We start from the raw sequence: 25,265 nt of genomic DNA, 5'->3' as shown, positions 1-25,265 counted from the left end.
ATCTAAATTATAAATTAATAGTTTTGATGTTTATTTTGGACTAAAATTTTATAAAAATTGTACAAGTGAAATTCTAACCTTTTCTTGGACTTTGTCACCTATAAATTTGGAAGAAAAATAGCACAAGGACTACCTTATTATTTTATCTTTCAATGTTATTACATTAATGTCATTTGCATTGTAAATAAAAAAAAGTTATCAAGCTGACTTTGATTTCATCCTTCTAAGGATAAATAGATTTTCAATTAATGCCATAAACATTCTATTGTATTTCTATTGATTAGGAAGTTATTCCCATACAACGCGAGGAAATAAGGAGATTTCCACCTTATAATTTTATAGTTTGTTGAATAAAAGCTTACGCTTCCGTTTTTTGAAAAAAAATGTTCTATATATAAACGTTGTAGCTCTTCTTGAGACCTTTTCAATTATTTATCATGTCACACTTTTTTGATGTCCTATAATGTTAGTAATTTTTAATTTCCTATAATGTTTTTCTATTAACGTTTTTCCGCGCTAGATGCCCATTCAAGTAATACAACCATCAACTTCGGGAAAACGAAGTGCTTTTTCTCTTCTCAATGCTATATCAATCTCGGAATCTCTTGATGATATAGAATTGAATTTGGTTTTAAATTGTGGACCAGGACTCTTCCTTTCACTTGCATTGAATTCAATTGAGAATAAATAGTTTTGAAGTTAGTTATAACGTAAGTTTTGAGAAGGAGTTGACGAAGTTTTCAAGAAATTTATCCTCTTTCCATAGTTCATTTACCAAATTTTTCAATCGAACGGAGTAGTTGAAGACAAAATTTGAGGCAACAGGGCGTATAGAGAATAAAATTCCCTACAATTCTAGCCCAATTGATTGTCTCCATTTTCCATTAATCTCTAGTTATTTGGTGATAATAATTAACAGAAAAATGATGAAAAAGTAGGAAAATCAAAGAGTGTAACTTTAGTGGAGCTTGAAGAGGAGAAATTCAAAAATTTTTATCCTGAATATTTTTCTATAAGCCCAGTTTCCTCAACCGTTCCATTGATAAATGACTTGAAGTATCGAGAGAGGATAAATTTCTTGAAACCTCCAACTTCTCAGAACTTATGCAACCAACTTCAAACAATTTATTTTCTATTAAAATTTAATGCAAGTGCAATGAAGAATCCTGGTCCACAATTTGAGACTGAATTCAATTCTCTCTCATCAAGGGCTTCTGAAGGCTTCAAGGGTGACAACTGAGAATACTTATGTAATTTGAAGATCGTTGGTCCAGTACCGTATATGCTTAGTTTGCTCTTTCGCTATTTTTACTTTCCTTGCCCTATTACCATAGGTAAGGAAAGTATGGCTTTCCGAAAAAAATAAGGTACCCCAATTTCTAAATTTCTATACGTTTCAAGGTCCCCTGAGTCCAAAAATGTGGTAAACACACCTTAGCAGTGTTTAAAATGACTAGGTACTGGAAGTTTTTTTTTTGAAAATGTGGTGGGGGGAGGTTGTTTGCTGAATGTTTTTCTGCATTCGGGAAGACTATATGGGCTTCTGAGGGTGGGCATTACCCGATTAAAGGAATATATATATATATATCACATTTTTTATGTATATATATATATATATATATATATATATATATATATATATATATATATATATATATATATTCCTTTAATCGGGTAATGCCCACCCTCAGATATGGGCTTCTGAGGGTGGGCATTACCCGATTAAAGGAATATATATATATATCACATTTTTTATGTATATATTATATATATATATATATATATAATATATATATATATATTATATATATATATATTCCTTTAATCGGGTAATGCCCACCCTCAGAAGCCCATATAGTCTTCCCGAATGCAGAAAAACATTCAGCAAACAACCTCCCCCCACCACATTTTCAAAAAAAAAACTTCCAGTACCTAGTCATTTTAAACACTGCTAAGGTTTTGGGAAAAATACCATCTGTAAATTTCTAACCCCATATATTCACTACCGGTACTGGAACTTGAAGGTGATATTGTAGTCAGAGGGATAGATCTATAATATAGAGGGAGGAATTGTTCTCTATTGAATGATTTCATATTTCTTATACTGTATTGTCCTATCCTATTCCTCACTACCTTAGGTCAGCTAAAACATTCCAAATTATCCTCATTAATAATAATATGATACCATTATTTAATTGAGAAAACTTCAAATTTGGTCCACTCACGCTGAGAGATTTCCAAAATACTCTCCCCCAAATTCTTACTCTTGTATCAACTCTGTGTAAAGGGGTTCAATGAATACTCCCTGGAGTATCTCTAGCTTGAACCTCCAAGTATTGACATCTTATTGCAGGATAAATTTGATAGAAGAATAACGTCTGGGCTATTACTGCATGTTATAAACATAATAATTTTGACCCTGTTAGCGCCTGGCGTGTTCAAACCATCACAGCAGTAATCAAAGTCATTTAGCAATATACCAGCTAATTAGATATTTTCTGCCACTTTGCTGTTGAATACTCAAAATAACATAATTGGAAGCTAATTAAATCATTATCTATACAGTTGAATAAGTGGAAATGGGGCTGTATATGGCAGTCCACGTTATAATGACAGTATTTGATCAACTTTGGTGTTGCTATCCTTGTCTATATAGTGAGGTCCACGTTATAATGACAGTATTTGATTAACTTTGATGTTGCTATCCTTGTCTATCATTCGACAAAGCAGGTACTACTATCCTTTTCTAGCTCCGCAACGATGCCAAATCTGTTTTTGACAGTGTAGAAATACAATTAATTGAGGCAGAGGATCGGTAACTAAGTTATTCTATCTTTATCCACTGCCATTATAACGTGGACCTCACTATAGTGAGGCAGTGTGTGATTTGGAATGGCAGTGTGTGATTTGCAATGGTGTTGCTATCCTTGTCTATCGTTCAACAAAGCATATTGGACATTTAATAAAGCATATCTTTCACGCATTGCGATGTTGCCACATTGTTTATCAACAATGTAGAAATTCAACTAATTGACAAAATATTTTATCTGAACAATGAAAATTTATTATCACTACGCATTTTTAAAATATATATTTTCTTGACAAATAAAATATGATTAACTATTCTCAACAATAATGAACAGTTGAATTCATCACCTCATATACCGGTATACCAGTATTAGCTGTTTGGGTGGCAAGGCTGAGATCTGGCACAGATAAAATAAGTCCTATATCCTAAATATGTCCTAAAATAAGTCCTAAGGGTGGATCTGGCCACCCTTTTCTCCTATCTTCCTACACTGCCATTATAACGTAGACCTCATTATATATTTAGAAACTGCGCGAGGTCTACTGTTCATAAAACTACTAGTCATTCAAGTTGAAGTTGCGGCCGATAGACGCTTGATTAATTTCTAGGTTATGTTGAATATTAATAATAAAACAAAATTTGTTTGGTTATTTTTCTGATTAGTTTTTTAGATACCTTATACAAACTTACAATCTACCATGTCAAACAGTATTCTGGTTAACAATTTGTAAAATAGTCTTGTCCTTTTGAATTATTAAGATAGTCATTATGGTAAAGCAAAATATAGGTGATGTTTCTCATTTGATTTGTGAAAGTGCATTGAAGATGTGACTCAATTTCAATTAAATTTATAATATTGCTATTGTATCGAGATTTTTATTCAATTTCTGCGTTTTTCTCAACCATGGGGATTGAAGATACAAATGTGATAAGCAAGAAAAGTCGACGGAAAATAAACAAAAAGGAAAACAAATATAAGCATTTGATTTCTCAGGTACCAGGCACTGAATATTCTCCTGAACCTACTAAGGTAACAGTTACTTTTATCAACATAATAACTATATAAGATATCAATAGATTAAACTACTAGTTGAATTGTACTCTGGATTCAAAACATCCAGCAAGTGACCAAGAGACTGTTCCGAATCTATTTCCTTATGCTCAAACTGAGGGGACATGTGACAAAGGCATATCTGGTCATGGTGTATCATGCAGTTCTCACTGCCATATTTCCTAGGTCTACTCATGTGGGGTCACTCAGTCAAGGTTGTGGACATACTGACGCCACCTGACGTTACTGACGCTGAAAAAACAGGCTGCCGGGATCATTACCGAAAGCAAAGATCTTGCTCTTTGCAAGCCCATTTTTGCTAGGCTGGTTATATAATCAGCCACTTCTTCCTTCTCTGCCTCATTTAGGCCTACGTCAAGAAGAATTAAGAACAAATTTGTTAACTTGGACTGATGTGCATCACCACAACTCTATAGTGAGGTCCACGTTATAATGGCAGTAGAGAAAGATAGGAGAACAACGCTGCCGATCCTCAGTCTTGTCAATGCCTTCTATAGAGGGTAGCTGATACAGATTTATTGATGTAATATTAGCTGTTCATTCTCGTTTAAAATAACTAATCAATTATATTTTACTAAGCAATAAATTAGGTTACCTATATCTATATATATAAAAGCGAAATGTCTATATAGATATATAAATGGCACTCACTCACTGACTGACTCACTCGCAGAACTAAAAATCTACCGGACCAAAAACGTTCAAATTTGGTAGGTATGTTCGTTCAGTTGACTCTTTAGAGGCGCACTAAGAAATCTTTTGGCAATATTTTAACTCCAAGGGTGGTTTTAAGGGTTTAAAGTTCGTCTTTTAGCATGTATATTCTTCTTATTCTCTTAATTATAATTGAAAAAAGGCCATACCATATGTTAATATAGAACTATAATCTAGAGAGAGTACCTCTTCGAAACAGTTGTTAACTGGTAACTAAATTAATAATTTTGTCAGGTTTGCAATAAGTTGAGTTGACTTTGTTAGGTTGGCACCAAGTTGAAGATTGAAATGCATTTATCGCGGAAAAATTGATTGGGCACTGCTACTTCAATCAGAGCTATTCCTGGGAATATTAATTACTAGGCCTAGCCGTCAGGCTCGCTTCGCTCGCCGTATCCGTTTAGCCAGACGTTTAGTCTGGACCCCCGACTGGATCGTCCTAACATAAGATAAAAATGCCGAAATGAAAAATGCAGGCGAGCGAAGCGAGCCTCTCGGCTAGTTTTCTATAGTTTCATAATGAATTTTCATAAGCCTAATTAAGATTAACTATTTTGTTCATCAATTATTAACTCTAAATTGTTAAAAGACGATCTGGCAACAGAGCAAAGCAAGAAAGAGATAGCGCTTTCCGCTTTGTTGAATGATAGACAAGGATAGCAATACCATTGCAAATCAAATTTACTTACTTCATGGCGGTACGGTACAGTCCATCCAGGGCCTTGGCCTCCTCTAGAATGCTTCTCCACTGGCGGCAGCCTTGCGTCTCCATCCCGTAACGCCTATTTTCTGAAGATCATCATTGCAAATCAAACACTGCCATCATAATGTGGAACTCACTATAGGAATCAAGAGCTGTTTGACGTCCCCAGGATGCGCCTCCATAGATCGCGGGTATGCTATAAAAGTTTAGCACTACGCTACTTCAACAGGCTGCCCGCTGGGTTGAAGGATTTGGACCTCAGCGTGTTGGAGAGAGTTGTGACCAGTTTCCTGAGAACCAGGGGTTATTACGATGTCAAGGAATTTGTGAATGATGGCCTGTCCCAAATGTTATCAGGCTAAAGTGACATTATGTTGAAGAGCAAGGCCCTGTATGATAAATAATTTTCGATTTGAACTTGATTAGGCTACTGCAATCTTGATCAACTACTTCATTTTTTTTGTTATTTTATTTTGTTCATGACATGGCGCCATTCCTACAAGTGTGGATAATGTAGGAAGAATAAGGTATAAGTAGTTTCTAGAGCAAAGTAGAAGGTAGACATTTGTAATCTCAAAACGTACACTAAGTTATATTATTCTGTTTCCAGTTTCTGATGCTTTGCAATACGGGCCTAGTCAGCGGGTTTGATGAGGCACAAGCAGTCCAAATATTCTCTGAATATGGACGACTGGAATCTGTATCAATGTTACCCGGCAAGTCTTTTTGCTTTGTCACTTTCACCGACATTCATGATGCAAGAAATGCCTTCGAAAATGTGAACGGCAAAGTAAAACTCCAAAAAATGCTTGGGCCCATCTACATGATATATACTACTTCAGGTGAGTTAACAAAATGTTTTTAGTAGCATTATTTCTGAAAAACTAACTAATTAAAACAAAATATGGATTCTGTCCATAAATAAAATTACTTTTTGTGTAGTTGAGAAGTTGATATTGAGGTAATTATTCATATTGAATGAAAAAGACTTATATTTTTCATATTATATTTTTTACATATTTTCAAAAATACACAGATTCATTGATACTTAGAAAGACCGGTTTCGGTTATTACACCATTGTCATGTAATAAAGTTTGAGTTTATCAGAGATTGACAATGGTGTAATAACCGAAACCGGTCTTTCTAAAGTATCAATAAATCTGTGGTTTTTTGACAATTTCTTTGTTTTTTTCATTCAAAATAAAATTACATCCGTCCCTGGAAGTAGCCTGGTATATGGCAGTACAGCTGGGTGAAGGCTCCAGACTATTGGAGGTTCATGGTTTGACCGAATCACCCGAATTCTCCGTCTCTGGGAGTAGCTGGGCACAGTGAAAAATCTCCGGTGGAGTTTTGGGTTTATCCAGTGAGAGACCAGACTTTGGGAATCAGGTTACCCCCGTCTTTGGAAGTAGCAGGCATGCGAAATTCCTCATAGGCCAGACTGTGGGACTTGTGTAACCCCTTCGTCTCTTGAAGTAGCTTCATAGCATGTTGAAAAACCCCTCTCTCTGGTGTTTATTTCCGAAACGCTCGCATCCCCTTTTTGGCAACAAACTGTGTGTTGAATGTGCAAGTGCCCGCTCTGGAGACGTATATAATTGGGAACCACGAGAATATTTCTGGCCTGAAGACGAGTTAGAGGTTACGCCCGGGCCCCGGCCAGACCCACTTACCGCCGGAACTGCATAGTGGAGTTCCACTGCAATGAAGGCTAAACTCCTATGTGATACTTGCCTACCGTCTTGGCAGTGCCGATGGGTAGTAGTTCGCGTGTCACTCCTCACGGTAGCCTATATGCGAAAAACAGGTGCCCACTTGGAGGGTTGACGTTAACGTGTTGTGTCGTGGACAGAACCTTGTGCAAACTTCATCACTTCATAAAATAACTCATTCCATTCTAAAGATCCACAATTTTCTTCAATTTCCTAAAATTAACGCTAGATTCTTGGAAGATTCAAACAGGTTATTCCTATTTTATAAATATACTTTCGGAATTTGATTGAAAGTGAATCAACATAACCTACCTTTTAGACATTGGCTTACTACTATCAAAATTCGGAAAGGGAACAGTTTTGGGCAAGGCCTGTTGGTCCTTTTCTAATCATGTATTTGATGTGTGAATTGTTAAATGTAAAAATAAATATTTTGTTGTAGCACCCAGCTCGGAAACGGAGCGTTCAGCTAAAAGACCAAATGGTCTTCATGTTTTGGAAAATTTCATCACAGAAGAAGAGGAAAGAAACCTTGTGAACTGTATCAACTTTAGTGAAACAACTGAGTCAGGTGAGTAATATTTGTAACTAATTTAGTACCTATTCAATACAACTTTAAAATCTTAGGCTGGTCACACACCGGTTAGTCAAGACAAGGCTAGTCACGTTTAGTCACAATACTTCACATGGAGTCATGTCCAATTGCAATGACTAATCAGTGTGAGTTGCGTCATAAGCAACTATGTGAAGTATTGTGACTAAACGTGACTAGTCTTGTCTTGACTAACCGGTGTGTGACCAGCCTTATGCAGTATTGATCTATTTCAATAAATCAAAATACTGGCCAATTTGAACTGATTTCCAAGTGAGTAACGGTGTGATACCGTTTGAAACAGTAAGCCAAAGGTTTGAGAAGAACAATTAACCTTGGTAAGTATTGAAAGACTTTTGCAAAACTACTAAACAGTCACTGTAAACATTTTGCTGGACTAGATTTCATGCGGTTTTTACTAGAGCAAAGGTTCTCCATCTCATATGTGGGTTTAATTTTTCTTTCGAATCAGGTTCAGAAATAGACCATGGATTTGAAATATAGCTTTTGCCATTTAGTGACGTTTTCAGAACTGCTTCAAGAATCTACCACATCCATACTAGTGACTATTGTGAGGTCCTTGTTATAAGTATTCGATTACAAATGGTGTTGCTATCCTTGCTTATCATTCGACAAAGCAGATTGCGCTATCCTTGCTTATCATTCGACAAAGCAGATTGCGCTATCCTTTTCTAGCTCAGCAATGTTGACAGATCGCTCTTTAAAAATTTAGAATATTAAACAAAGTATTTAATCTAAATTATGATTATCATTTAATCATAAAAAATATGTTTTCTTGACGAATAAAATATAATTGATTATACTAAACAAGAATGAACTGTTAATATTATATACTAGTAGGTAACCCGTGCTTCGCAAGGGTCTATTTTAAAACTGCAAAATGAAAACTTGACGTAATAAAAAATCGAAATTTGAAAATAGGCCTATAACCATCCTCGGTTAATGAAGAGTCTATATGCAAAATTTCAAATTAATCAGTTGAGTATATTTTAGACGTGATGATGCGTCAAACATAATTACCTATTCCTTACGTGTATAAGCCAGTTCTTTCCTTTATTATAGTATAGAAAACTGAAGAATACATAATACTTGGAAACCTCACAGAATCATATTGATTTTTCCAATATATCATTAAATTTCTAGTTCGATTAGGATCCTCCTCAATTTGAATCAGGCAGCCTTTTGTTTTCCCAATTCCAAACAAAATACCTAAAATACTCGTTTCACTGGGAATTCGTGTCTGATAGTACATTATAACTGAATAATATAAATTATTTCTTATTTTATTGTGATCTATTCATTTTTTTCTTATGAAATTCAATTATAGGCCTACAGCATGAAGACTATGTCCAATTCATTTGTACTGGTGGCAAAATTTTACATTAAAAATAATTATTTGATAAAATCCAAGTTCAATAGTAATGAAAACAAATTCCTTCAAAAAATAATTGATAATAATACGTTTCGAGGGAAAAAATTAAGAACAAAAAAATGGGAACCTCGGAGATTCGAACCGAGGAACCATCGCTCCTTAAGCAGGCCTTTTACCGCTGCGCTACATAGACGTTCGTAAATGGTAGTCTTATAACCTGCTCATAAAAATACACACTTTGGGCTATGAAACTTCATGTAGCCTATGGTAGCATAGATGAATTTGAACATTAATTCTGAAAAATCTAGAAGGAAAATTGAAATTTGGGCTTCCAGGTGCACGAGATTGATATTTTTAGAATCTATGTTCAAAATTTGGAGATCTAAATCATTCCCGTTTTTCCGGTATGCAATCCACAAGTTGACATGTTTTGATGCGAACAAACGAACACACGAACAAACACAACCCTACTCTCTCTTATTATATAGAAGATATACCGGTATCAGCTATCTTCTAGCAAGTCAGAGGATCGGCAACATTGTTCTCTCATATATCTCCACTGCCATTATAACGTAGACTATATACATATACTTCGTTCAGTGTGAGTGCTCCTATTACTCTTTCCAGATTTTGTTTCTCATCTGCAAGCTTGGTCATATGCGTGCACTTGAACCCAATGTGATCATACCCTAAATCGTCAGGATTCCGTGTATATAAAGTCGGTACTCTCCATTCGACCAATGTTGACAGTCTTAGAATCTCACTCATTGCCTTGTATTGCACAGGTTTCCTCTTTTTAATATAATTCACCTAAAAAGTAGTCGTCATCTCTCATCATCATCCCTCTCACTCATTACCCACGCACAAGCCTAAGAGCTTATGTGGGCATCACCCTCAGTATTATTATTATATAATTTGTTAAAATTTAAACACAATGAAGATATCAAGTACCCTTTGATTTTATCACAACACAATTAGTTTTAATTCTTCAAGAGCCATTTTTAAGTGAATTTGACAGTCTTGGAAATGTCTTGTAAAAGAGATGTGCCTTCACCAAATATGTAAGGGTGGGAAAACGAATAACAAGAAAAGATCGTACAGGATTTTGATATTAAAAACAATTCAATAAATTATTTTATTACGAAATTAGAATTATAATTAGAATTTATTACGAAATAATAATTCGATGAATATTTCAGGGGTTACTCGCTTTGCTGATCTGTGGTCGCTCAGTTTATGATAATAATAAATAAAAAATAAACAAAGATTACTATTTAGAATTATGGATCTGAAAAAAAGTACAATTAACTATTATCTTACTTTACCTTAACAAGATTCCCTTGGCCTGCTCTTCAATGTCCAGTTAAAACACTCCCGAATTTCCAATATATAAAATATATATAAAAAAAAACTCTGCCAGTTGATTGAATCAAAACACCAGCTTTCCCTACAAGATTCAAATCCTGAAAATACAATTATGTAGGTTTAAACTGCCCGGACTGCGACAGCCTATAATTGAATTCTCACGACAGAATCCTTCAGGTAACCAATGTCTTAACTCAACAACTAACTTCACGAACGGTACGAAAAAATACGGGCCTCGAAAGAAGAATTCCAAATCTATTTATGTGAAAAACACATGCAGCCTTGATTCACAGACCAAAAGTCAACTCACTCTTGTTTGTATAGCATGGAGCTAAAAACCATAATATTGCCTTCACAAAACGTGATAAAACACACGTTTCATCTTTGTACATTGGAGATCTTCTCGCTTTTTCAATTATATTTAATAATTAAATCCGCGACCAGATTTCCAATTCACAAAATAATATTTCAAAAATTGAATAGGTTTTGATGTCATGTATGACAGTCTCTTGAAGAGTTAAAACTAGTTGTGTTGTGATAAAATAAAATGGTGCAATCTATATAATATATTATGTTTCAATAATTTCAGTAGTCCTAAAAAGAAAAGGGAGATTTCCTTACATTATATTTGTACTGTTATAAGTAATGGGCTACTTTCAGTAATGTAACAAAAAAGGTACTATTTTCATTTAATTTTGTTATTTATTTATTTATTTATTTATTATAATTTTATGGCCTTCATTGGACCACTGTAGTCAGTATCTTCCACCTTTACTCCGTCCTCTCTCAGCCCAATATTTCTTCATTCGTTCAGAAATTAATTTCCTTTCCTCGTCCGAAATCACTCTTCCCATTCTGTGTCTGACTTTGATCTGCAGTCTGGTCTGTTTGTCCTTCAGGATTCTGATGTTGTCCGACTTGTTCTTCAAATCTTCGAATGTTATATTCAACTCTCTCATATCCTCCTTGAGTTCGTCAATCCATTTTATATTTGTTTTACTTTTCCACAACTTTTCAATAATTCTTCTGCTTAGTCTGTCCTCCGAAGCTCTAATCAGGTGACCGAAGAAAGATATTCGCTTTTTTTTTATTGTACTTGTGACAGGTTCAATTTCTTTGTAAACAGTTTCGTTGGAAGCTAATCTCCAGTGTCCATCTACTTGATAGTTCTTGTTAATACAGGTTCTGATGATTCTTCTTTCGATTTTTAGTAATTTGTCTATTGCGATGGTATTGGTAGTTTTAAAGATGGTTTCACTTGCGTAAGTTATTACCGGTTGAGTGACTGTCTTGTAATGCTTCAATTTTGTGGCTATTGATAGTGATTTCTTGTTGTAAGTGTTCTTTGTGGCATACTGTGCTCTTCTCAACTTATTCAGTCTACTGTCCCACGTTCGATTCTCATTGAGATTGTAGGTTATGATTTCACCTAGATATTTGAAACTGTCTACAATCTTTATTTCTTGATCTCCTATACGGATTTTCTTTGCAAGAGGTGGATCAGTTAGCATGAGTTCTGTTTTTTCAAACGATATTTTAAGGCCAATCTTCTGAGAAATAGTCTGTAGTGTATTTATTTGTTTCTTTGTTTCTTGAATATTGTTAGCAAGCAGTGCAAGGTCATCAGCAAATCCCAAGCAGTTCAATTTATATTATCTCTAGAAGTTCCAACTTTGATATTTTTTGGATTAATCTTATACCATTCTCTCATTATATATTCCAGGGCACAATTGAACAACAGTGGCGACAGGCCATCTCCTTGCCTCAAACCTGTTTCTACTACAAAAGATCTGGACAGTTCCCCTCTGAATTTGATCTTGGACGTTGTATTCGTCAGTGTTAGCTCTATCATTTTTATAAGTTTTGGATGGAGTCCTAAGTGTCTCAAAATTTTTAACATTGATCTTCTGTGGATGCAGTCGTATGCTTTTTTAAAATCTATGAATGCAATATATAACAGTAATTTTGTTATATTATATTAGTATTACATTCTGAATAATTTATCAACTAATGACGTTCTGCAGGAAATCCAACACTGTTGAAAAATCGACGAGTGAAGCATTACGGCTACGAATTCCAGTACTCCAATAACAATGTGAATAGAAACGAAAAACTACCCGACGATTTGCCCATTGAATGCAATATTCTGCAAGAAAAACTGAGAAGGCATGGCTGGGAAAATCCAAAATGGCCGCCTCATCAGTTGACCGTGAACGAGTATCAGCCTGGACAAGGTTTGTATCAGTTTCAAATTAAAAAAAAATAATTCCAATCCTAAAATTATGAATGAAGTGTGTGATTAAGTATTATAATTTGATGATAAATTGAAAACATGAAAGTGAAATATCATGTAAGTCTGGGACAAGACGTGAATTGTGAAGTGGACTGTAACAGTAGGCTAGCGTACTTTTTGGAGTAGTCTCTAACAACAGTATACTTTATTTTGAAATTATTTATTCCAATCAATGATTTATTTTATCGATGATATGATTTTATTGAATTCAGATGAAACTTACTCATTTTTATATACTGAATTTTATACTCTATTCGATTATACTAAATTTGATAACTTCCTCATTTTGAAATGAATGAATGAATAAGCTCATTCGAATGAGCTCTATTCTCTGTATTATTATTTATCTTGATCATCTTGTTAAGGTTCAAATATAGATAAAAGATTGCATAAGTAGATGTCTCATGGTATAGGTCGTTCATGTTCCAAATTTCAAGCCGATTTTTGTTAACTCAAGGCGACTACTGTCGGACTGTTAACACAAGTCCTAGTAGTTCTTTTTAGTGAAGCTATGTGACGCTGGTAGTCTGTCATACTGTGCCGTTCTCACACTCTCACCCGGCCAAAACAGTAATAATAGACAGTAGCATAGCCGCCTCTAATACAAGGCCGCGGCCTACGATATTGCAACCTCGCAGTGTAGGCCTAGAATCTAATACATGATTGGTGAAAAAGATCAGCTGGTATTTTTTAAATCTTTTTCACCAATCATGTATTAGATTCTAGGCCTACACTGCGAGGTTGCAATATCGTAGGCCGCGGCCTTGTATTAGAGGTGGCTATGGTACTGTCTATTATTACTGTTTTGGCCCGGTGATAGTGTTAAGGTGCGTACAGACTTTCGCTCTGCTCCGCAAGCGAACGTCACTCGAGCAGATCGATTGATGATCGACCGGGGAGCAAGAGTGGAACGCGAGAAGAGCTAACATCTCCCGTAACGTTCATGATTGGTGCGACTGCAGAGCGGGGGCGGAGCGACTGCGGAGCGATGGATGAACGAGGGTGGAGAGTGCGCGGAGCGGGTTGGAGGCGCGTATATCTGTACGCAACTTAAGAACGGCAAATTATGAGAGACTACCAGCTTCTCATAGCTTCACTAAAAAGAACTACTAGGACTTGAGGTAACAGTGAAATTTGGAACATAAACGCTCTATACCATATAGCATCTTATCTCTTATGCTATCTTTTCTCTATGGTAGAACTCACTGGCAGAGTCTATAATTGATTTTCTGGGCTTAGAGTAAGTTAGACTACATTGAATTAGAAAGTTTAATGAAATCTATACTCTATGATTGAACTCACTGGCAGAGTCTATGTTTGATTTTCTGGGCTTAAAGTAACTCATACTACATTGAATTGGTTTAAACATGCAATGTATTACCCCAAACAATGATTAATAAAAACAATATAACAACTTGTAGTACCCTTTATTAAAAACGTTAAATTTTTAAATAAAACTTTTAAAGTTTTTAATAAAACAAGTTGTTTTATTGTTTTTATTAATTTGTTAGAAACTTTTAGGGCCGGTTTCCAAGCTCGGGATTTAGGCAAGTCCTAGACTTTAAACAACTGGAGTCAGAAAATTAGCTTTCCAAAACGGGGCGTAGTCGCATTTTTTATAACAGTAGTCACAGTTTTTATTTTCTCATTTCTATAATTGGAAACTTTTTTCCTTGACGAAATTAAACATTTCTAAATAATTCAAAATAGCTGAAACTTTACACTATTTTCTCTTTATTCTCTTATGTTTAATTTTCTAGTTTTTTGAAATTTAATTCTAACGTGACTCTGACTATGACTGCGACTACGCCCCGTTTTGGAAAGCTAATTTTCTGACTCCAGCTGTTTAAAGTCAGGACTTAGCCAAATCCCGAGCTCTGAGATCGGCCCTAAAGTTTTTAATAAAGAGTACTACAAGTTGTTATATTGTTCTTATTAATTTGAATAAAGTAGCCCATATAAGTGATTTTATTTCCTAAATAATGTTTACGGATGGAATACTACTTACAAATAGCTAATTTATTGAAATAGGACTTTTCGCTATTCCACTTATCACTTTCAATTACAGTCTCAGCTTCGAATTTTCGACTTTCATTTTTGATCTTAGCTTTACAAAAACTTTTATTTTCTATATTTTGGTTTAAATTTGAATCATTTGTTTTGCAGGTATTCCACCGCACGTAGACACACACAGCGCCTTTGAAAGTCCAATAATGTCTCTGTCACTATTGTCAGATATTGTGATGGAATTCAAGCACGCCGATGGATCTCACTACCCCCTCCATCTACCTCGTAGATCAATGCTAATAATGGATGGGGAAGCTAGGTAATTACTGATTATTCAAATTATATAAAATAAGTGGCGGTTGCACAAAAGCTGTTTAAATTTTAACCGTGATTAATTTCTCGAGAACCAATAAGAGAAGCCGTCTTTTCTAAAAGTGTATTTGTATTAGAAGTATCTTGATATATTGCAAGTTTACAAGTTTGTGTTTCTTCAATGGTTTCAAATTTTCACAAATAAATAAAAGGCCTTCTCTGGTTGGTTTTCGTGAAATTAATCACCGTTGAAATTTAACAGGCTTTGGTGCAACCGGGCGTAAAGGGTTACAAGTTCGTATGAAGAAGAAAGATCCACTTTCTTTGAAAAAAATATGAAAAGGTTGTATGAAAAGCAAAGCGGAAAATTTCAAAATTCAATCTATATGGTACCCTACAGTAAACTACAGTACACGTCCCGTAGCTTTGCCTTCGTGACTTTGGAACGGCATATTAGCATAACGGCGTAAGTTATGATTCGCGGGTTAATATTCAAACGGCTTTGCAAAAACATCAGGCTTCATAGACCTTAGATCTTAGTTTTTTTGTCCTTCAAGATTATTTCTTCAATATGTGAATATTTCCTATTTTAGTGATAATAATGTGAAATATTTCTTCTATGTTTGGTTTTGAAGCATCTAAATTTAAAAATTTACTTTGTGAAAATAATTAAAGACTGAAAATTTTATGAAGTCTTAACCACAACAAGTCTTAACCACAACAAGTCTTATCCACAACAAGTCTTAACCTATTTTGGACTATGTGTATCCTTGTCTAAATTTAGGAGAGGAATAGCACAAGGTTAGTTATTTTTTCCCCTCCCTATAATTTTAATGATGTAATTATTGTATGAATCAATAAGGAATAAAGATGGAGGAAGCTCTCTACACACAGAGATTCTTCATGAATGAGAGAGTTGCAAAGTATCACCATAGAGAAACAATAGAGTAATAGCTTAATAATACCATATGCTATTGTTTCTCCATGGATTCACCAACAATGGAAAGAGCATGTTGTCAGTTGATAGGCTTCCACTGAAAATTTTCAAGTATAAGCCGTTAGGCAAAGCTAGAAGACCCGGACTGTAAACTGTGTTGTGCTAAAAGGAAGTATCTCCAAAAAGCTTCTTGTGTATCTTTTTGGATGCAACACGTTGCTTTTGAGAAGATACAAAAGAGCATCTGTTGCTTATGGAAAGATACATTTTCAAAAATGTTAGATGCTTTTGAACGGGTAGTAATGTAGTATAGTGGCCCTCCGCTGATAGGCAAAGCTACAGGACCCGGACTGTGAACTGTTGTGTAAACTCCGAAAAGCTCCTTGTGTATCTTTTTGAATGCAACACGTTGCTTTTGAAAAGATACAAAAGAGCATCTGTTGCTTATGGAAAGATACATTTTCAAAAATGTTGGTTGTTTTTCAATGGGTAGTATTGTAGTCTAGTGGTCCTCCGCCAATAGGCAAAGCTACAAGACCTGGACTGTAAACTGTGTTGTGTAAATTCCAAAAAGCTCCTTGCGTATCTTTTCGGATGCAACACGTTGCTTTTGAAAAGATACAAAAGAGCATTTTTTGCTTATGGAAAGATACATTTTCAAAAATGTTGGTTGTTTTTCAATGGGTAGTATTGTAGTCTAGTGGTCCTCCGCCAATAGGCTAAGCTACAGGACCTGGACTGTAAACTGTGTTGTGTAAATTCCAAAAAGCTCCTTGCGTATCTTTTCGGATGCAACTCGTTGCTTTTGAAAAGATACAAAAGAGCATCTGTCGCTTATGGAAAGATACATTTTCAAAAATGTTTGATGTTTTTGAACGGGTAGTCTAGTGGTCCTCCGCCGATAGGCAAAGCAACAAGACCTGGACTGTAAACTGTGTTGTGCTAAAAGGAAGTATCTCCAAAAAGCTCCTTGTGTATCTTTTTGAATGCAACACGTTGCTTTTGAGAAGATACAAAAGAGCATCTGTTGCTTATGGAAAGATACATATAATGTTCGATATTTTTCAACGGGTAGTATTGTAGTCTAGTAGCCCTCCGCCTATAGGCTAAGCTACAGTACCCGGACTGTAAATAGCTTTAATATGGAAGTTCTGCATGGACTATCATCTCTTGATCTCTCTCAATAAACCTTGCCCATTATTAGACCCTTTCAATACACCCTTGAGGTCCATATAGTCGATTAACAAATGCTTGTAATCTATATGCTTGTTTTGATGAATAAAGAATTTGAATTTATTCTATTCTATTCTGTATCTTTCATCCTTATTTCGCTAATTGTGTTGAAAGGTATGGCTGGACACACGCGATTCGGCCCAGGAAACTGGACGTGATCTATGCGACTGGACCCAAGGTCATAGAGCGGGGACTGAGGATATCGTTTACGTTCCGTTGGCTGCGAGAGGAGGCCGTCTGTCGATGCAGCTACAGAGACTTGTGCGATTCGCAGACTGCTGAATCGGCGAAAAATTTTGACTCTGATGCGGCGCGACTAGAATACCAACATGTACATCAGGTTGGTGCATTTGAGGATGAGTGGTAGAGAGGACTTGAAAGTCCTAACTCCGCCAAATAAAGAATACTTCCACTTGAATTACTATAGTGCGAGAGATAGCGAGTACTTTTAACATGAAGAGAGGAAGCTGGTTTCTCCTTCCTCAGTTTGTAGCATGGACAGAGAGGTGAGTGGAGAGGAGTAAGCATGCTGTGCACAATTGGATGCTGACACAAAAGTAGGGGAATGCTGTTAGGTAGTGGGAGTGGTTAGTGAAGGAAAGAACATCGGGCCTGCCTGTCTTCGAGTAAGAGCCGTGTTGAAAGTAATATCTGTAAGGTAAATCTATAATAAGGTAAAGGTAATCTGTCAGAATATGAAAATTTATTAATTTATCATTGGAGAATGTTTATGTTCTTGATGGATAAAATATAATTGATTATTATAAAGAAAAATTAACAGTTGATACTACATAAGATTATACAGGTTTCAAGAGCCGTGTTCACAGTAATATCTCTCGGAATATGAATGTTTATTAATTTATCATTGGAGAATGTTCATGTTCTCGATGGATAAAATATAATTGATTATTATAAACAAAAATGAGTAGTTAATACAACATAGGATATAACGTTTTCAGCTATCCTCTAATGAAGGCAGTGGCAAGGCAGAGAATCGGCAACGCTGTTCTTCTATTTTTCTCCACTTCGTGGATCTCACTATGCCATGAAATGTTTTTTAACAATATTATTCATTATTTAAACGATTTCCTTATTATTAAACTAGACTTTCATAAATGTTTTACTTCCATTATAATGTAGATCTTACTATAGTACAATGCCATGAAATGTTTTATATCAATATTATTAATTATTTAAATGATTACCTTATGATTAAACTGAGCTTTCATAAATTTTCTATGAGTTATTTTTCATTTCAATGAATGTTTCTGTACTGTCTGTAGTCAATAATATATATATATTACTTTGTTGTGAATTCATTTCCTTTTCGACAACCACATTTGAATTTTGAATTGAAAACACTTTCTAAGTGGAAACACTTACTTCTTAGCCGTGACGACGCTTTGACCTGTTGTTGGTCATCGTCAATTGAGGTTGAAATGCTAGGTGCCAGTTGAGCAAAAGCCGGTTAAATATTAACCGTGATTAATTCCACGAGAACCAATCGGAATTTTAACCGTCTCTTGTGCAACCGGAACTTAGTGCCGGTGTCTTTTCAAAAACGCCTTGACTGATTGGTTCTCGTAAAGTTAATCACGGTTAAAATTTAAGCTTTTGTGCAACCGGGCCTAAATGAGTTGGCTTCTGAGCGTGCACTACAGAAAAGTGTTTCTACTTCAAAAGTGTTTTAATTCTAAATTCATTATTTGATATGACTTTTAACATGAATGACCCTAGTTGATTTTAATAAACAAATTCTTACTAATTTCCCAGGTATACAACAAAATATCGTCGCATTTCAGCCAGACTAGATACAGGGCGTGGCCGAATGTTGCAGAGTTTGTTACGTCACTGCCTCTTGGATCTGTGCTGTTCGATGTTGGGTGCGGCAATGGAAAGTATTTCGGACTCAATCATAACATCTTCGAGGTAATTATATTTTAATTTCAAATCTGTTTGTGGTAGTTTCAATTTGTAACTGAGATTTTCTGCCATTCATCCATGAATTTATCCATTCATCTATGAATAATTCATACATTATTTCATCCACGGTAGGATGATGTGACCTCTCTGGTGACTGCCTTTTGGAAACCAGATATTACATTTAAATTTTCCCCATAAACTTTATCTACTACGATAAACACTTTTGACTGGAGGTTGGCAGGCCTGAAGTGCCAGTTCATGAAGTGTGTACTATCAGAAATGTACACTAATCACTTTGTATATTGATCCATTTTTTGTTGTTTTCAATAAAGACACTATTCTATTTCCTACTATAGTGAGGTCGATGGTTAGGCTATAATGGCAGTATATTCAATACCATAGAAAAAAAGTAAATTCATATGGCTTTTGTTGGTGGGGAGTCCCTTGCGGGAAGGTCCCACCGCCTGAATATATAATTTAAGCCGTCAATGGGCCTTACGACTGTAATACTTCAGCCGGGACCGACAGTTTAACAGGCCCATTAGATAACACGGGAGTGATCTGGTTAAAAAACGTTTGGTATTGAGAGGGTTTGAACCCGGGATCTCTATGCTGCTACGCAAGCACTCTATCCACTAGACCACGGATCACTCCGCAAATATCTTTATTAAATATATATATATATATATATATATATATATATATATAATATGAACATCCCATTTAAGGTTTTCATCAATTATAATTCCCAAATACTTAGTATTATTGACTTTTTTAATGGTGGGACAATCACAATTACCCAAGTTTAAATTGCACTGAGAATGGAGTCTCAAATCTTGATTCTCGTTAGGCTGCCCTACTCTATTTGCAGAGAAAGTTATGTAATTCGTTTTTTCAATATTTAAACTTAAGGTATTCTTATCTAACACTTCTTAATTAAAAGCATATTATTTTCAGCTATAGTATGAACTTCATTCCATGAATTACCGTGAAAAATAGCTGCAGTATCATCTGCAAAGGATATCACAGTTGAGTTTAGAAGTCTTAAATTTAAAAAGTCATTTACATAGAGTATGAAAAGGATGGGAGAAAGCGAGACTCCTCTGAAACCATAGGACTCCAGTTTATTGAACTAAGTATTATGAGGTATTGTATCAAAAGCTTTGCGTATATCCAGGAAGACCGCAATAGTTTTCTTATTGGAGTTTATTTTATCAGATAAGGTATTGATGAATTTTATTAGAGCGTCAGATGTACTTTTACCATTTTGGAAACCGAATTGGTTCTTGTTGATTATTTTGTTAAGATTCAAGAAAGAAACAACTCTTGACTTTATTAGTTTCTCTTGTACTCTTGACTCTAGTACTAGTACTCTTGAGTTTATTAGTTTTTGACTGGAGGTTGGCAGGCCTGAAGTGCCAGTTCATGAAGTGTGGACTTTCAGAAATGTACACTAATCACTTTGTATATTGATCCATTTTTTGTTGTTTTCAATAAAGACACTATTCTATTATCTACTATAGTGTGGTTCATGGTTAGGCTATAATGGCAGTATATTCAATACCATAGAAAAAAAGTAAATTCATATGGCTTTTGTTGATAGGGAGTCTCTTGAGGGAAAGTCCCACCGCCTGAATATATAATTTAAGCCGTTAATGGGCCTTACGACTGTCATAATTCAGCCGGGACCGACAGTTTAACAGGCCCATTAGATAACACGGGAGTGATCTGGTTAAAAAACGTTTGGTATTGAGAGGGTTTGAACCCGGGATCTCTATGTTGCTACGCAAGCACTCTATCCACTAGACCACGGATCACTCCAATACCATAGAGAAACAATAGCATAAATAGATATCCCATGGTATAGGGCGATTATGTCGCAACTTTTACTGTTATCTCAAGCCGATAGTCCACGTAGTTCATTCCCGTAAATCTTTATGACGCTCGTAGTCTCTCATATTGTGCCGTTCATACACTCTTACCCGGTTAAAACAGTAAAAATCGATAATAATCGACAGTAATCGGCTTGAGATAACAGTAGAAGTTACGACATAAACGCCCTATATCAAGGGATATCTACTTACACTATTGTTTTTCTATGTCAATACTTAGTATTGGCAGTATATTTGATTAGAAATCGTGTTGCTATCATTCGACAGAGCAGTTAGAGATATCCTTTCCTAGATCCGCAACATTGCCAGATCGTTTTCACATTGTAGAAATATAATCAATTAGCAAAATATTTAATCTCAATTAATTTCAAATTTATTAAAAATTTGAAATTCAGCATAAGTATCCTTATTTTACCGAGTATGGTTAGAGCCTAAGTTGTCCTCTACAGCAGGCAGTGACAAAGCAGAGAATCAGTAACGCTGTTCTCCTATCTTTCTCCACTGCCATTATAACGTGGACATATGGCATATAACGAGAAGTTCCTTGATTTTCATTGTCTGTTTTGATTTTCGGTTAAGGTGACCTATATGGGCTTCTGTCAATTAGGTTGATTATGAGTTATATATAATTTCATTCTATGAATTAATATGTGTTGTTTCACATATTTATTCAATAACTAGCAGTTACGGTAACCCGTGCTCCGCAAGAGTCTGTTTGAAACACAAATATATTGAATTTAGTTTTATAGTTCCATGCTAAAATAGATAAATAGATAATGTTGAATGTATTAATAACTGTAATAAGATACAATAGATAAACGATTTGACTGGGCTTTCATTATCTCAAGTAAATGTTGTATAACAAATTGAATAAATTCGTTTTTATTATTGAGATCAAAATCAATTGATCAACAAAAACTGGTCTACAACCATCCTCCGTAAAATAAGAATCTTTATGCAAAATCTCAAGTTAATCAGTTTAGTAGTTCTGACGCGATGATTTTATCAATAGTATTTTGTATTCCGTACATGTATAAGCCAATTCTTACATTCTCATATTCCGTACATTTTATTGTCTTTTTTCTTTAGGGCTACTTTTAATATAAATAAAAATATAAATCTCAATACCCTTTTAAATTATTTTCAAAACATGAAAATGGCATGAATGTTCGAAACATGCTGTGACAAAATAATTCAAAAGCGTACTGAGATTTATATTTGTATTTATGTACTATAAACCTATTCCTGCCTTTATATATAGTATAGATTATAGATATTTAATATTTATTTATTTCATTGGCAATTACAGATCATAATTATAATAAATATAATATGATTGGGAGAAGACAACAGGCATAGCCCAAAACTGTCTTCTCCCAAACTTTGACAAATAAAAGTTTCAAAAAAGAATAAGGTTAAGATTTCACTTTCACTTCAAAAAGTCCAATTTCCACTTCAAAACTAATGACTAAACTAAAAATTTTGAATGAAGGAGTATTTTATAAATGAAAATTTAGATGAAGGAGTAGAAGACATAGAAGAACAATAAGAAGATGAAGGATGAAACTGTTGAATACACTTTTTTATCTATTACCACTCTCAAGTAAATTATAGCAAACTGGAAGCAAACTTGAAAACTTGATGAATTGGAAACTTGACGTACTACGTACTGGAATTTTTAAGAAATGAAAATAGACTATAACCATCCTTTGGTAAATTAAGAATCTATGTGCAGAATTTCAAGTTGAATCAGTTGAGTAGTTCAGACGTGATGCTGTGTCATTCATGAATTTCCTATACCGTACATCATGTATAAGCCAATTTTTTCTTTATACTATTATAGATTACTATTATTTATTCTATTATTCTTTTATTATCTATTATTGTTTCTATTATTTGGTTTGTATACTTATTCAATAACTAATCTGGTTTTCTATGAATTAATTTTCAGTTAGGCAGCGACAGAAGTGACGGTCTACTTGCCGAGTGTCGACAGCGCGGCGGCTTCGAATCTGTCCAGTGTGACTGCCTGCGCTTGCCGCTACTTGACCGGTGTGTGGACGGCCTTATCTGCATCGCAGTCATTCACCATCTGGCGACACGCGACCGACGTGTGGAGGCCGTACGAGAGATGGCGCGTGTGTTGAGGGTGGGGGGAAGGGGTCTGGTGTATGTGTGGGCCAAAGATCAGCAGAGGGGGAATGTGCAGAGCAAGTATTTGAGGGGGGAGGGGGTAAAGGAGGGTGAGGAGGTGAAGAGAGAGGTTGGGAAGGAGGAGGAGGTTGGGGAAGTTATGGTTAAGAGGAAGAAGGAAAATGTAGTGAAAGAGGAGGATGAAGAGGAGAAGAATGGAGGGATTGCTGGGGGAGTGATGGTGGAGGTTGGGAAGGTTGAGGTGGAGGAGGAGGAGGAGAATGAAAATGTTGTTAAGGGAATGAAGCAGGGGAAGAAGGAATATTTGTTGAAGGAGAAAAGGAAGAAGGAAAAAGTGATGATGAAGAAGGAGAAGCAGGAGGAGATTGGCAAGTTTGAGGTGGAGGAGGAGAAAAATAGAGAGTTAGTTGGGAAAGTGAAGGAGAGAAGGATGGAGGAGGGCAAGAAGGATGAGGAGGTGGTTGGGAAGGTGGAGGGGGATGAAAGAATGAGGAGATTATTGGCGGAGTGAAGAGGGAGAGGAAGAAGGACATTGAGAAGAAGAGAAATAAAGAGGAGATGATGGAGGATAGGAAGAAGAAAATCATAAAGGAGGAGAAGAAGCTGAACAAGAGTGAGGAGATTGTTGGTGAAGTGAAGGAGGAGAGGAAGAAAGAAAATGTGAGTGTGGATGGTGGATCTTCAAAACATTGTCATACTGTGCAAAACAAGTGTGCTGAAGAAAATTTGAAAAAAGCTAATAGTAAATCTTGTGAAAACGACAAAGTTAGTGAATTTTCATTACCTGTACATAATAATAGGACTCAGTTCAAGCATGATGATATTCTAGTGCCTTGGACTAATAAAAAGGAGACTTTCTTTAGATATTATCATGTTTTCAAAGAGGGAGAATTGGAGGAATTGTGCTCGTTTGTGCCTGAAATTAAGGTTGAAAAAGTCTATTACGACCAAGGAAATTGGTGCGTTGTTTTTGTAAAGTGTTGAAAATATATATTTATTAAGAGATGCAGTTGAAATTTGTTGTTTTAATTGATTATAGCCATTTAGGTGAGCCGTCTACTAGAACCGTTTTCGTCCGAACTAGCATCGGCCGAAAACTACCGAACGCGACCGAACGATCTCCCAACAAAGAAAGGAATAGATGCTCATCCATTGCAACAGGTTCATACAGCCGTGCACGGCCGATCAATTTTCTGATCCGATTTGAATGGGATTTCCCGGGTCTATCCGGCCGAACTAACTAGTCGAGCTGAGAAAACAAAGTGTTCCTAACCTAAAATTGATTCACAGTCTTGTTTGTTTTTGGTTTTTGAAGTTGTTCTGTTTTATAAAGTTGTAGTAACTATCACGGTATTTAGATGAAAACGGTAGGGGTCATGAAATGTGTGCGCAGTGGCCAGCCAGCTAGATTGCGTCATCGCCACCAACCGAGGTTTTTAACACATATTGGCAATTCATGAAACTTATTTGTTGAAAACAGATGATTGGATATGAAATAACGTCAGCTACACCGGAAATTAAGCACAAACATGCGCGTGACACCTACCGTCTTCTTTTATATACCGTGGTAACTATGGACAATGAATAGTTGATGGGTTTGGCTCAAGAGCATGTTCCATTGTGGGATATGCGAGACAAAAGATATCATTGTCGTGATGTTCATAGGAATCTGTGGACAAAGATTGCTGAACAAATAGGATCTGAAGGTGAAATATTATTGTAATGAATAACTAATTTAGTGGATATTTGTTTGTTTGATTTTCAAAATCTCAATATAATCATTGTTTTTGAGAAATTTTGGTGGCTATAATAGTAGGTCATTCAATAATTGGCAACCAGCCAACTTCTGAACTAGACTGACGTAAACGGTTCCAATGGATGACGATATTCGGCCGAATTAACGGCTGGCAGATTCGTCCGATCCAACGGCCGAACGGATCGGTTGAATACGGTTCCAGTAGACGGTTACCCTTATCCTCCCTTTATTACATTGGTCCCGTTAGCAGGTATAGTTAGGAGATTTAAAGAAACTCCGAAAACAGGATTTTTCGTTCAATGTTTCTGAAGTACTGGACAACTTTGATAAAAAAGGTTGACCTCCAATAGTGAGATTCATGCTATAAAGTCAATGGCGTTGCTGCAATTTTTAT

General features: G+C 35.6%; 2 protein-coding genes across 2 annotated transcripts; both read left to right on the top strand.

The window, feature by feature from the left end:
- The first annotated feature begins 3,586 nt into the window (after positions 1 to 3,586).
- On the top strand, positions 3,587 to 24,120 carry LOC111047323 (alkylated DNA repair protein alkB homolog 8). The gene is made up of 8 exons (XM_039426592.1): positions 3,587 to 3,839; positions 5,909 to 6,140; positions 7,457 to 7,585; positions 12,389 to 12,598; positions 14,824 to 14,983; positions 17,261 to 17,486; positions 18,920 to 19,075; positions 22,913 to 24,120. Exons 1-8 carry the CDS (start codon positions 3,714 to 3,716, stop codon positions 23,624 to 23,626), a joined length of 1,953 nt encoding a protein of 650 aa, XP_039282526.1. The 5' UTR covers positions 3,587 to 3,713; the 3' UTR covers positions 23,627 to 24,120.
- Positions 23,624 to 24,123, top strand: LOC120350987 (alkylated DNA repair protein alkB homolog 8-like). Its single transcript, XM_039426593.1, has one exon. The coding sequence runs from the start codon at positions 23,674 to 23,676 to the stop codon at positions 24,097 to 24,099; it is 426 nt and encodes a 141-aa protein (XP_039282527.1). The 5' UTR covers positions 23,624 to 23,673; the 3' UTR covers positions 24,100 to 24,123.
- The last annotated feature ends 1,142 nt before the right edge of the window (positions 24,124 to 25,265 follow it).

The sequence above is a fragment of the Nilaparvata lugens genome, chromosome 4, assembly GCF_014356525.2.
Source record: "Nilaparvata lugens isolate BPH chromosome 4, ASM1435652v1, whole genome shotgun sequence".
In the NCBI taxonomy this organism is placed as follows: domain Eukaryota; kingdom Metazoa; phylum Arthropoda; class Insecta; order Hemiptera; family Delphacidae; genus Nilaparvata; species Nilaparvata lugens.
The sequence above is the reverse complement of the archived record's forward strand: the minus strand, read 5'-3'. Positions and strand labels throughout refer to the sequence as shown.

Bases quoted from the DNA above. Each gene is read 5' to 3' on its own strand.
- LOC120350987 (XM_039426593.1), top strand. From the start codon at position 23,674: ATGATGGAGGATAGGAAGAAGAAAATCATAAAGGAGGAGAAGAAGCTG.
- LOC111047323 (XM_039426592.1), top strand. From the start codon at position 3,714: ATGGGGATTGAAGATACAAATGTGATAAGCAAGAAAAGTCGACGGAAA. The intron at 7,586-12,388 runs GTGAGTAATATT...GACGTTCTGCAG, and splicing joins TAGTGAAACAACTGAGTCAG to GAAATCCAACACTGTTGAAA. The intron at 12,599-14,823 runs GTTTGTATCAGT...TTTGTTTTGCAG, and splicing joins CGAGTATCAGCCTGGACAAG to GTATTCCACCGCACGTAGAC.